Raw genomic sequence first — 13625 nt, 5'->3', positions numbered from 1 at the left:
ACACACTGATAGCAACACCGCAGGAGAAATGCCAGCACAGGCATCCAGTATCCGTAGTTTCAGGTGCTGCACATCTCGTATCTTCACACCATAGACAATTGCCTTCAGATGACCCCAAAGATAAAAGTCTAAGGGGGTCAGATTGGGAGACCTTGGGGGCAATTCAACTGGCCCACGACGACCAATCCACTTTCCAGGAAATTGTTCATCTAGGAATGCTCGGACCTGGCACCCATAATGTGGTGGTGCACCATCTTGCTGGAAAAACTCAGGGAACGTGCCAGCTTCAGTGCATAAAGGGGGAAACACATCATCATGTAGCAATTTCAAATATCCAGTGGCCTTGAGGTTTCCATTGATGAAGAATGGACCCACTATCGTTGTAGCCCATATACCACACCAAACCATCACTTTTGTTGTTCCAACAGTCTTGGAGGGATCCATCCAATGTGGGTTAGTGTCAGACCAGTAGCGGTGGTTTTGTTTGTTAACACCATTCACATAAAAGTTTGCCTCATCACTGAACAAAATCTTCTGCGTGAACTGAGGGTCCTGTTCCAGTTTTTGTTTTGCCCATTCTGCAAATTCTGTGCGCCGATCTGGGTCATCCTCGTTGAGATGCTGCAGTAGCTGGAGTTTGTAAGGGTGCCATTTGTGAGTAGCTAATATCCGCCGAAGGGATGTTCAACTAATGCCACTCTCCAGTGACATGCGGCGAGTGCTACGCTGTGGGCGTAGCACTCGCCGCATTTCTTCATTAGTGACAGTTTTCTTGCGTCCACATTTTGGCAAATCCAACACTGAACCAGTTTCATGAAACTTAGCAAGCAGTTTGCTAACTGTTGCATGGGAGATGGGTGGTCTCGTAGGGTGTCTTGCATTGAAATCTGCTGCAATGACCCGGTTACTGCATTCACCAGATATCAACGCAATTTCGATCCGCTCCTCACGTGTTAACCTCTTCGACATGTCAATGGCTGTGAACAAAGAGAAACTTGTAAATAACTCATGAAAGAATAAAGTTATGTTGAAACCATGCACACCATTGTTTTTCTTGTGACATTACCAATAAGTTCTCTCTTTTGGCTCACAGCGAAGGCGGTCGCACTTTTCTCCTCTCCTGCCCTTATCTTCCCTGCTTAGCGTCTTATGTCCTTGTCTTGTCTTGTGTTTTTACTTACTTTTCCCTGGAACACTCTCTCACAGTCTGTTCTCTAAAACCTAAAAGAGGAATTATGGATTTGATCAACTGGTCCCTAAATGCAATTGACACCCCTTTCTCAACGAGAAATCTGGGCTCGGGTGAGCCTGAGTGCTGAAGATATCTACCTCTTGGGAACCATGGTAACAGGGTTCTTGCTGATCGGAGCTGGCTTGGCCCTGACTTATCAAAGAATTAAGGAAGCGGAACCGGCTGTTCAAACCCCCACAAGGCTGCCCGCTGGGATTGAAATGATGGGACGAGGCGTGAGTTTCTCAAAATGGGCTCATTGAGTCGGCACGGAGAAGATCTTGGACAACGCACGGCTGCAGTGAATACTCAGAACAAGACCTCTGAGTGAAAAACTGGATTACATCTGGAGGGGCTAGCTCTAATAACACCTTTGAGCACCAATTGGATCAAATCTTGGGGAAGTGCACTGCGGTCGTGAGTTCTCAGAACCTGCTCTTTGAGCAAAAAGAATGACAACATCACGGAACGTAAGTTTGGATCACATCATAGAAAGCTCACGGCTCTCCAACGGGAGATTGAGAGACCAGTGTTGGACTGTTAGAACTGCTTTGAAATTCATATGAGTTGTTCGCACTAAAGTAAAAACACCATTACTTCATGTGGATACCCCTTCGGCGCCAGCCTGATAACGACTGTGTTTAGTCTGTTCCTTCCCATTCCATGCAAGGCCACCTGGGTTGGCTGGAAGACTGTTTACTTAGAGTGGAGTTTTTTTTCTCCTCCTCTTACCTAATGTTATGTATTTTCGTTGTTTTTTTCCTATCAGCCTACCTTTCTGACATGTCTCCCCAATGTGATGTTTGTGTAAAGTTGGTCAGAAGGTTCCTTTGTAAGTGCGCCATTAGCGTGCTGCCTGCTGTAACCCTAATTTCCTTTGGGATTAATAGTATTCTGATTCTGATTGAAGTTTGATGTGTCACATGGCCCTCTTCCTATTGAAAAAACAAAAGTTGTATCCAAGATGGCCGACTTCTAAATGGCCACCATGGTCACCACCCATCTTGAGGAGTTTGCCCCCTCACATATACTAATGTGCCACAAACAGGACTTTAATATCATCAACCATTCCCATGTTATTACGCTGTATCCATATAAATGGCCCACCCTGTACATAACATTATGGAATTTAATTTATTTATTTTTTATTTTTTATTTTATCTATGTCGTTACGCAGGCATTTTGCCGTACCACGGGCAGAAATATTGCTGTTAAGTGCCTTTGTAACTTGAACTTTTCGTTAAATGGGGTCTTTGTAAGCCGGGGTTCCACTATTATAAAAGTCAGAGATTAAGAAACCGGTTGCCTGTGTGTCTCACAACACACACACACCAAGGACAAACTCTCAGAGGCTTAATTTTCAGGATCATAATACTGGTTAACTTAAACATATTTATATTTAATATTCTGATCTGTATGGTGCAATTATGCATAATTAATCTTCAGTAAGATCACATATAAATTATGGTTCTGTGTTTAAAGTTTACAACACTTGATGCTATTTCCCTGATTCAGAATCACTTGAAAGATGAGTTGATGACATTTCTTATCTCCCTGCATCCCTACAGACAAGATTATTTGCTTTCAACATATTTGGAGAATATTAAATGAAAATTGCTGTATTTTAGCCTCCTGTCACCACACCCTCTCAGCTGTAATAACAGGTGGCAGCCGGACACTACATTCAGTCATTCACACATTCACTCACTGGTGATAGCAGCTACATTGTAGCCACAGCTGACCTGGGGCACTGACAGAGGCTCTGTAGGTGGAATCAGCAGGTCTGACTCTGCAGTTTTCTCAGTCTGCAGGAAAACCACCAGTTTGCTCAGGTTGTCTTTCAGGACACTTCTGTTGGCTTTTCATCTCCTTCCTGTTTACTTTCAGTCAGAGACTAAATCATGTAAAACTCATGTTTATTCTGAGAGCTGAAGGAGGCTCAGACCACATATCTTAATACAAGCTGCTTGTTCAGGACGACATGTTTCCTAAATTCTCTGTGTGAGGATAAAACACGACTAACAGGACTTAAAACCAAAGAGGAAATTAAAACCTTTCAACATCATGAACAGAAACACTAAATGTACAACATTTCCTTACTAGCAGGACTTGCAGACAGTGGGAAGGAGCAGCTCTGTTTTTCAGGGAACAAACCTCTGACACAACCAGGTCAGGGCGGCCATGACCTGCTGGGTTTGGACAATTTCAGAACCAAGTAGACGGAAATCTGTCCAACAACATCAGCGTCCTAATGAGCCGCTGCTAGAAGGACAAAATCCTGACCTGACATCAGTCCAAGTGTCTGGTTAAATGTACTGAAAGGTGTTAAACAACAAGTGCTGCTGGAAGAGTTTTCATGAAGAGAACATTAACACTGTGAATGAGGGATGGACTTTGATTCAGTTTGACACAATCTGTTTTTCTTTCACTTTGAATAAATGTTTTTGTGGGACTGAGGATACATTTGTTTCCATTTGGAAGTTTGATGTCATCTGTTCCTCTTGTTTCTGTCTTAAAACAGGATGAAAAATCTGTTCAAAACAGAAATAAATAGAATTGAATTTCTGACAGCAGTAAATAAAAATCGTCCCTGAGCTCAGTATGTTTGTGACTCTGAGATGGAGGTGAAACATGTGAAGCTGGGCTGTGGTTTACTGCTCTCTTCCTGTCACAGACACTGTTTGACATCTGTTCATCTGTTGGTTTTTGTTCAGGCTGCAGGGATCATTTCTCACTGTGGGTATCATACTTATAACAGGAGCAGTAGTAGGTGGCTGAATGATCGAGTTTAACTTTCTGTGCCTTCAACTCGCAGCCATTACGATTAATCTCAACTGAGAAATCTCTTTTCTGAGGATGATTGTAATAATCTGATACGATTTCATTATCTCTTTTATCAATAGCAAGAATAATTTTAAAAGTTTTAGCATGATTCCTCTGGATCCAAAATATCCAGCTACTACACTGTTCAGTCCCTCCACAGCTGAAGGAGACACTTTCTCCAACTCTCCTGGTCAATGTTAAATCCTCCTGAATCAGCTGTTCTGCTGCCATGGTAACCAGTGCTGTAGAGACACAGACAGATAGATGAAGGTTAGTGTGACAGTGTTTGTTACAGGTTGACTTTGTTGGCTCCTGATTGGCTGGAAACACTCACCTGAACACAGACAGCACAGAGCAGCAGCTGGGAGGAAAAGCATTTTGTGCAGTGGTGTTTCCTCTGGTGAACCTGGGGAGAAGTGGCGCTCTGATGCAGCTGAGGCCAAACAAGGACGAGCTGCGAGATCAGACGAGGGCCACGTGGTTTCTAACAGGTCCTCAAAGCTCCCATCAGCCCCTGCGGCCCACAGATAAGACTGCTGCTGCTGATTGACAGCTCAGCTGAAGCTGCTGTGGTTTCATCGTCTTCATTTCAATCTGACAGCAGATCCAAAAATCTGGGTCACATGATGCAGAAACACTCAGAAACATTCATGTTGCTGTGAATTTAGTAACACACACTGTTATCTGTTGTTTAACAGCTGTGATGAAAACACTAAATATACAAACTAAATATAACTAAACTATAAATAAATAGAAAAATAAAAATAATAATATGGTTAAATATTTTAAAAGTTCATAAATTGCACACAAAGTAGTTAAAAAAACAAAATCATATATAACAACATTTAGAGTAAAAATCTTCTTTGAAACAAACACATGTGGTTCTGTTGTGTGTTTAAAATATGTGCACACTGTGCTTCTTTCCCACATCTTCTAATGTGTTTTGTTCCAAGTTGGTTTCAGACTGAAGGATTCATTAAAGCCTTTTTAAGAATCATTCAAATGATGATCATCAATTCTAATATCTATAAACAGTAATAAAAACAGGGCTGTGTTTCACGTCAGCTTCATTTATTTGTAGCCATGGTTAGATTTCATTTGCAGTAGGCAGTCATCCACCTTTACACACACATTTACACAACAGTACAAAAGTAGGAATATTTGGAAACATCTCTGTGATCTCTACTAAGACAAAAGGATCGGAGAGGCTGGTGTCGTCTCAACACTGTTCATAGTGTTTTCCTTCAGTGCTGCTGACAGCGTCTCACAGCGTGGTGTGATACGTGATACCTTGTAAATTAGTCATTTACCTCAGAGACGATTTTTAGTTCATGTTTGTTTTCATCACTCGTTGTCGTCACACCGAACCTCCTGTAATAAACTTCACTTAATTCTTCACCATCGAGCGTCTGAGTTTTGTCTGCGCCTGAGTCCACTCCTCGATGACGACATCTGTTTCATATTTTGTCTTTTTCACTTCATAGTAAATCACTTAAGTTATAGATTATTTACCCTGACATAAAACACAAATCTGTGGAATAAATCTCATCAGATTTTATATTTGCATTAAAGATTTTAAAATCACAGATTCTTTAAAAGCATCACTAAAGTTCAGCGAATTGATAATTTATCCTCCTGCACTTGTGTCAAATATGGACACGCCTTTGTCCTCATGAAAGTTTGCCTTCACTCAGACCCATGCCCTGCTGTTCCTACCATGCCAAAATACAGAAAACTGTCAGGCAATGAGTTGGAATAAAGTTGAATTAAACCTTGAAACACAGAGATGGATGATATTTTATACCTTTCATTTAGAAATAGTCAAAGCAGACGGGGTCATTTTGGAGCCCAAAGGAAAACGTGATTATTTGCTGCCAGTAAAAAACTTGAAGTAGTTTAAAAACAGCTTCCTACATTAACTTTGACATAAACCCGTCTGTGATCCAATCCAATTTTATTTATAAAGCTTTTTAAAACAAAGTGCTGTACAGAGAATAAGTTAAAACAATAGAATAACAGAAAACAGCAAAATAAATAAATAAAACACATAAACATGAAATTCAAACAGCCCTATATTAAAACAAAAACAAGATAAAAAAGCATCGAATCACCTAAAAACAACTGAAATAAAGATAAAAATATAAACCAACATCTCACGTGGTGTCAAAGGTCAGGGTAAAGAGGTGGGTTTTCAAGAGTGACTTAAAAACAGATAAAGAAGTGGCCTGTCTGATCTCTAAAGGAAGCTCGTTCCACAGTTTTGGAGCTGCTACAGCAAAAGCACGATCACGAAGTTTACGCCCAGTCCTGGGTACATGCAGGAGCAGCTGATCAGCTGACCTGAGAGAGCGGGTGGGTGTATGAGGCTGTAGCAGCTCAGAGAGATAAGATGGGGCGAGGCCATGGAGAGCTTTAAAAGTAAATAAATAATTTTAAAATGAGTCCTAGAAGAAATGGGCAGCCAGTGAAGTGAAGCTAAAACAGGGAAATGTGCTCAAACTTTCGAGTGCCAGTTAAAAGACGAGCTGCGGCATTTTGCCTCCTCTGTAGATGACTAATATATGATGTGCTGACCCCAATATAAAGTGCATTACAGTAATCCAGCCGAGTGCTAACAAAGGCGAGGATCACTGTCTCAAAGTGCTGCCGTGAAAGAATTGGCTTTATTTTTGCAGCTGCCTGAGCTGAAAGAAGCAAGATTTTACCACTGCCTTAATCTGATTGTGATCATCTGTTAAAGCGACCGACTCTGGTTGTGAAACAATAATCACAATAACTCATCATTTAATGTAATTTTTTACACATTGACAATTTATACTTTAAAAAACACTCAAATGAAGTGGGGACATTTCTGACCCTGAGGACCACAGGTGTATGGAAATCGGGACGACATTATGAGGGTTAAATCTTAATATCAACAGAATTTATAGCACAGCGTGAACTTAATAAATATTCATCACTGGTTAAATCATCAAATTGATGAATGTTCTTTGTTTGAGTTTGTTTCTCTGTGCTGGTCTTAATTATAATAATTATGTTTTTATTTCAATTTTTGACTCAATTATATTATTTGTATAAATTGTACTAGTCTGAATAATTAAGCTGATTAATCAATGACACATTTTGATTATACATATTTATAATTATTAGAAAAAGTGAGAAAGATGCTCAATATCCATCTGAACTGATGGTGTTTTGTGAAATTGTTTTTACGAATGTTTTCTTAATTTATTCACTTTTTCAGTGTTTTTAAATCATAACGGTTCAACTTGAGTTCTGTGGGATTTAATGTTTAGACTTCATCTTGTATTTGTCTTTTGTGATCGTACTAAACATCAACTCTGTAACAGCTCTGAGTTCACACTTTGTTTCTCTCACACACATGAACACAGATGCTTCCTGAACAACTTTCAGCAGAGTTCATGCTTGTAACTGTCATTGTGTTATTAAAGTGAAAAGCCACAGCTAACGGTGTGGAGGCTGCAGAGCAGAAAGCCACACAGCCCGTCTGCTGCAGGAGAGCAAGTTTATGATCTGTGAATGCTGCAGTCACACAGGTTATGTATCACAGAAGAAATGAGAAATGCATTCTTAAAATCCAGATCTTTATTTTTACTTCAGACAAATAACTACACTGTTATTTTGTTATGGTGGGATCTGAATGCATCAGCTGAGTTTTTCTGCACAGCTGAACAAAAAATTAATTAAACTTTATATTAAAAAATGTAAACTTAACAAATAATCTACGTTTTATACAAGCACATAAAGCACACTTATTATGTGCATTTATATTAGAAGGTTTAAGATGTTAAATGAGAAAAGGTCAAATGCTCAGAAATGAAACATTGAACCAACCAGAAGTTAATTTACATTTCTGACTGCTGACTGGAGGAAATCTGATGGTGAGAAAAGGCGAGCAGGAAACAGTCAGTCAGCATGTGTGCAGTTGGTGGACGCTCCCTTGTTTTTGAGCATCAGAGAGAGTCCACAGCAGTACACCAGACTCTTCACTATCAGCACTGTGTACAGCAGGCAGAGCAGCTTCACCTCGTGTGGGGAAGGAAGAGCTGGAAGCTCTGAAACAGAAAAGGAGTCAAATGTTTGGAGCTGCAGTGAGAAATGTCAGTCCTCTGCTGCTCTGCTCTCTTTGACAGCATCTCCACATGAAGCTGAATCACTGCTCAACACAGTCACCAAGCCTTCATTACCTTGTTGTGTTTGGGCCTCCACTGTGCCCCCCTCGTGCTTCACCCAGCAGCTGTATTTATATGTGTTGGTGTCCTGCTCCTGGATCAGTAAGATGGAGGCGCTGTGTCCCGACTCTCTGAGCTCCAGCTGCTCTCCCTCAGCAGGGGGCAGCTCCTCCGCTTCTCCGCCGTTCTTCTTCTGTCTTTTCCAGGAGAACTGGACCAGAGGAGGAAACATGGCTGAGGCCACACACAGCAGGGAGCTGTTCCCCTCCAGGTGGGCTCTGGATGCTGCTGGGTACACGCTCACCACGGGCTTCACTACCTGCTCATCTGAAGTTTGACAGCAGCAACAAGCAGCACAGACACACATTCACACAGTCAGCAGCAGCTTCCAGCACTGCACTGCATTCAGTCTGATCCTGGAAACTACATGGACTCTGATCACTAAACTACTCATCAATACAGCACAAAGTTCACTACATACACTGGATTCAGCTTCATATCAAACACAGTCATCACCTCATGTCATCATGGCTCACATGACGAACACTCAGTGTGTCTTTACATCATGAAATAAAATATTTGTTTGCTGATATTTTAATATATTATTTATCACAAATGTACGCATATATAGATTTGTCTTCAAACTATCTAAATTATATTTTCCATCTTAAACACAAGTTTTACCAGAGATATTAATAATTCAACATGATTTAATTCCAGCAATGAAATTTCCACTTTTGTATCCGTTTTTAAACAGGTGTTTTATTCATGTTTTAATCAATACTATACTTCTTTCACAGACTTCACAATTCTTAAAAATGTTGTTGGAATAATTTGAAGGGCACTACATCTATTATTTAGTTTGATTATTGTGTTTTTATTTTGTTTTGATTATATACGGTGTATGTTTGAATTAATGCACAAATTAAATGTAATTAAGCTGCAATTTGAATGAGAATTAAATACCTTTTTTCAACAGTATAAATTAATTCATCATTATTTATAATATAAAATCTAAAGAATCTGAAACGTCATGAAAAGTATTTTTCTGAAGAAATATTTACGGAAATATGACCATTGCGGATTTTTTTTTCATTTCTAATTTAGACTGACAAATCAAACAAGCAAGAAACACAAACATGACTTTAACAATTTCATATTTTGTTGTTTGATCTATATTATTTATTATTTATATTTTTTCTTCACTGTTTAAACACTTTGTGTCCCTAATCAGTATTCATGTCAATTTATATATTAATATATTTAAAAAAAATTAACCAAAAGAATCTCTCTGAATATTAAAAACATGTTTACATTTTCATTTATATTTACAAATGTACTACTGTATTATTTTAACATCAAATATGATCTTGTGTTAAAAACCAGCAGAATCACTGAGAGGATCAAATCCTAAATATTTGTAACATCACTAATATTTGCAGAAATAAAGAAGAACTTTAGTTGTTCAGTGAGATTTCAACATGTTTTCAGAGATTATTGAGCTTTTCTTCTGTAACAATGGCTGCAGATGAATTCTCTACTAATGATGAAAAACTAACATGTAAAGCCTGAAGCAGCAGAAACTGACTTTAAACACATTTTCAGCTTCTACAATAAAACAACTGAAGGAAAATAAATGTTTGTTCTTACCTGTTACAGACAGTTTAGTTCCAGAGCCAAAGATATCATAGCCCCATGTTGTTCCTCCCACAGTGAGAAAGACTGCTACAAAAACCTGTCTGCTGTTGAACGTGTCAGCTGAGGTGAATGAGTCCAAATGAGGAAGCAGGATCATATTTCAGCTCCATGATGTGTTTCTCTAATGTTCATATCAACATGACTGTCTCTTCTTCTCTTTTCTTTTAGCCACACTAGCAGCACGGCTCTGATGTTCATGTCAGTCTGTTGGTCAGTCCACTACTTTAGTCCACATGAAAATAGAAAATCACTATATAAGCACCAGTCCATTTATCCCATCAATGATGCCACCACTACAATGAAACATCTGCTGATAGTATCATGGTTTGGCCCATCTGGCTCACCATCATTAATCAATTCAATTCAATTCAATTTTATTTATATAGCGCCAATGACAACAAAAGTCGCCTCAAGGCGCTTCATAGATACAGAGAAAAACCCAACAATCATATGACCCCCTATGAGCAAGCACTTTGGCGACAGTGGGAAGGAAAAACTCCCTTTTAACAGGAAGAAACCTCCGGCAGAACCAGGCTCAGGGAGGGGCGGCCATCTGCTGCGACCGGTTGGGGTGAGAGAAGGAAGACAGGATGAAAGACATGCTGTGGAAGAGAGACAGAGATTAATAACAGATACGATTCAATACAGAGAGGTCTGTTAACACATAGTGAGTGAGAAAGGTGACTGGAAAGGAAAAGCTCAATGCATCATGGGAATCCCCCGGCAGCCTACATCTATTGCAGCATAACTAAGGGAGGATTCAGGGTCACCTGGTCCAGCCCTAACTATATGCCTTAGCAAAAAGGAAAGTTTTAAGCCTAATCTTAAAAGTAGAGATAGTGTCTGTCTCCTGAATCCAAACTGGAAGCTGGTTCCACAGAAGAGGGGCCTGAAAACTGAAGGCTCTCCCTCCCATTCTATTTTTAAATACTCTAGGAACAACAAGTAGGCCTGCAGAGCGGGAGCGAAGTGCTCTAATAGGGTGATATGGTACTACAAGGTCATTAAGATAAGATGGGGCCTGATTATTTAAGACCTTGTATGTGAGGAGCAGGATTTTGAATTCAATTCTGGATTTAACAGGAAGCCAATGAAGGGAAGCCAAAACAGGAGAAATATGCTCTCTCTTTCTAGTCCCTGTCAGTACTCTTGCTGCAGCATTTTGGATTAACTGAAGGCTTTTCAGTGAGTTTTTTGGACATCCTGATAATAATGAATTGCAGTAGTCCAGCCTGGAAGTAATAAATGCATGAACTAGTTTTTCAGCGTCACTCTGAGACAGGATATTTCTAATTTTAGAGATGTTGCGCAAATGGAAGAACGCAGTCTTACATATTTGTTTAATATGTGCGTTGAAGGACATGTCCTGGTCAAAAATGACTCCAAGGTTCCTCACAGTGTTACTGGAGGCCAAGGTAATGCCATCCAGAGTAAGAATCTGGTTAGATACCATATTTCTAAGCTTTTCAGCGCCGAGTACAATGACCTCAGTTTTATCTGAGTTAAGAAGCAGAAAGTTAGTGGCCATCCAAGTCTTTATGTCTTTAAGACATTCCTGCAGTTTAACTAATTGGTGTGTGTTATCTGGCTTCATGGACAGATAGAGCTGGGTGTCATCTGCATAGCAGTGAAAATGTATGCTATGTCTTCTAATGATGCTGCCTAGGGGAAGCATGTATAATGTAAACAGAATTGGTCCTAGCACTGAACCCTGTGGAACTCCATAATTAACCTCAGTGTGTGAAGAGGACTCTCCATTTACATGCACAAACTGGAGTCTATTAGATAGATATGATACAAACCACTGCAGTGCAATACCTGTAATACCCACAGCATGTTCTAATCGCTCTAATAGGATATTATGGTCAACAGTATCGAATGCTGCACTAAGGTCAAGAAGGACAAGCACAGAGATGAGTCCACTGTCAGAGGCCATAAGAAGATCATTTGTAACCTTCACTAAAGCTGTTTCTGTGCTGTGATGAACTCTGAAACCTGACTGAAACTCTTCAAATAAACCATTCCTCTGCAGATGATCTGTTAGCTGTTTGACAACTACTCTTTCAAGGATTTTTGATATGAAAGGAAGGTTGGAGATTGGCCTATAATTAGCTAAGACTGCTGGGTCTAGAGATGGCTTTTTGAGTAAAGGTTTAACTGCAGCCACCTTGAAGGCCTGTGGTACATAGCCGATTATTAGAGATAGGTTGATCATATATAAGATCGAAGAATTAATCAATGGCAGGACTTCTTTGAGCAGTTTTGTAGGAATGGGGTCTAAAAGACACGTTGATGGTTTGGAGGAAGTAATTATTGAAGTTAACTCAGAAAGATCGATTGGAAAAAAAGAGTCTAACTTAACATCAATGGAACTAAGAGTAGCTGTAGATAATATTACATCTGTGGGATGATTATTGGTAATTTTTTCTCTAATGATAAAAATTTTATTTGTGAAGAAGTTCAAGAAGTCATCACTAGTTAACGTTAAAGGGATGGTTGGCTCAAAAGAGCTCTGACTTTTTGTCAGCCTGGCTACAGTGCTGAAGAGAAACCTGGGGTTGTTCTTATTTTCTTCAATCAGTGATGAGTAGTAAGCTGTTCTGGCTTTGCGGAGGGCTTTCTTATAAAGCAACAAACTATTTCTCCAGGCTAAATGATGATCCTCTAAATTTGTGACACGCCATTTCCTCTCCAGATTACGAGTCATCTGCTTTAGGGTACGTGTTTGAGAATTATACCACGGGGTCAGGTACTTCTGATTAGAGACCTTAGTTTTCACTGGAGCTACAGTATCCAGAGTCGTACGTAGTGAGGAGGTGAAATTATTAACAAGATAATCGACCTCTGTTGGGGTAGCGTTCAGATAGCTGCTCTGCTCTGTGTTGGTACAGGGCATTGACGATGATAACAGTGGCTGGATTATATTCTTAAACTTAGTTACAGCGCTTTCAGAAAGACATCTACTTTGATAAAGTCCACTCTCCACTGCTGCGTAATCAATTATTGTAAATGTAAATGTTATCAAGAAATGATCAGACAGGAGAGGGTTTTCAGGAAACACTGTTAAATGTTCAGTTTCTATGCCATATGTTAAAACAAGATCTAGAGTGTGATTAAAGTGGTGGGTGGGTTCTTTTACATTTTGAGAGAAACCAATTGAGTCTAACAACAGATTAAATGCCATGTTGAGGCTGTCATTTTTAGCATCAACATGGATGTTAAAATCACCCACAATAATTATTTTATCTGAGCTCAGAACTAAATTAGATAAAAAGTCTGAGAAATCAGACAGAAACTCTGTGTAAGGCCCAGGTGGACGATAGATGATAACAAGTAAGACTGGTTTCTGAGTTTCACAGCTGGGGTGGACAATGCGAAGCATCAGGCTTTCAAATGAATTAAAAGTCTGTCTTGGTCTTTCATTAATTAATAGACTGGTGTGAAAAATTGCAGCCACACCGCCCCCTCGACCTGTGCTTCGAGACTTCTGGTAGTTAGAATGACTCGGGGGTGTTGATTCATTTAAACTAACATAATCATCCTGCTGCAACCAGGTTTCTGTAAGGCAGAGTAAATCAATTTGTTGATCATTTATTAAGTCATGTACTAACAGAGACTTGGAGGAGAGAGACCTAATATTTAATAATCCACATTTCACTGTTTTACTCTTTGGTTCAGAT

The 13625-nt window shown here is 39.6% G+C and overlaps 1 protein-coding gene across 3 annotated transcripts; it reads right to left on the bottom strand.

The window, feature by feature from the left end:
* Nucleotides 1–7981: 7981 nt before the first annotated feature.
* LOC148097281 (uncharacterized) lies at nt 7982–10042 on the bottom strand. Of its 3 annotated transcripts, XM_087831667.1 has the most exons (3): nt 9898–10042; nt 8192–8574; nt 7982–8128 (listed from the first exon to the last, which is right to left on the bottom strand). In XM_087831667.1, exons 1-3 carry the CDS (start codon nt 10040–10042, stop codon nt 7982–7984), a joined length of 675 nt encoding a protein of 224 aa, XP_087687793.1. The 3 variants fall into 3 exon arrangements, with proteins under 3 accessions (XP_087687793.1, XP_087687794.1, XP_087687795.1); XM_087831668.1 differs by lacking the exon at nt 9898–10042 and having other exon boundaries at nt 7982–8121; nt 8233–8479; XM_087831669.1 differs by lacking the exon at nt 9898–10042 and having other exon boundaries at nt 8249–8479.
* Nucleotides 10043–13625: the final 3583 nt, after the last annotated feature.

Source organism: Neolamprologus brichardi, chromosome 18, assembly GCF_056152115.1.
Source record: "Neolamprologus brichardi isolate AB-2024 chromosome 18, ASM5615211v1, whole genome shotgun sequence".
In the NCBI taxonomy this organism is placed as follows: domain Eukaryota; kingdom Metazoa; phylum Chordata; class Actinopteri; order Cichliformes; family Cichlidae; genus Neolamprologus; species Neolamprologus brichardi.
Note: the sequence above shows the minus strand (reverse complement) of the source record. Positions and strands in the feature narration are given on the sequence as shown.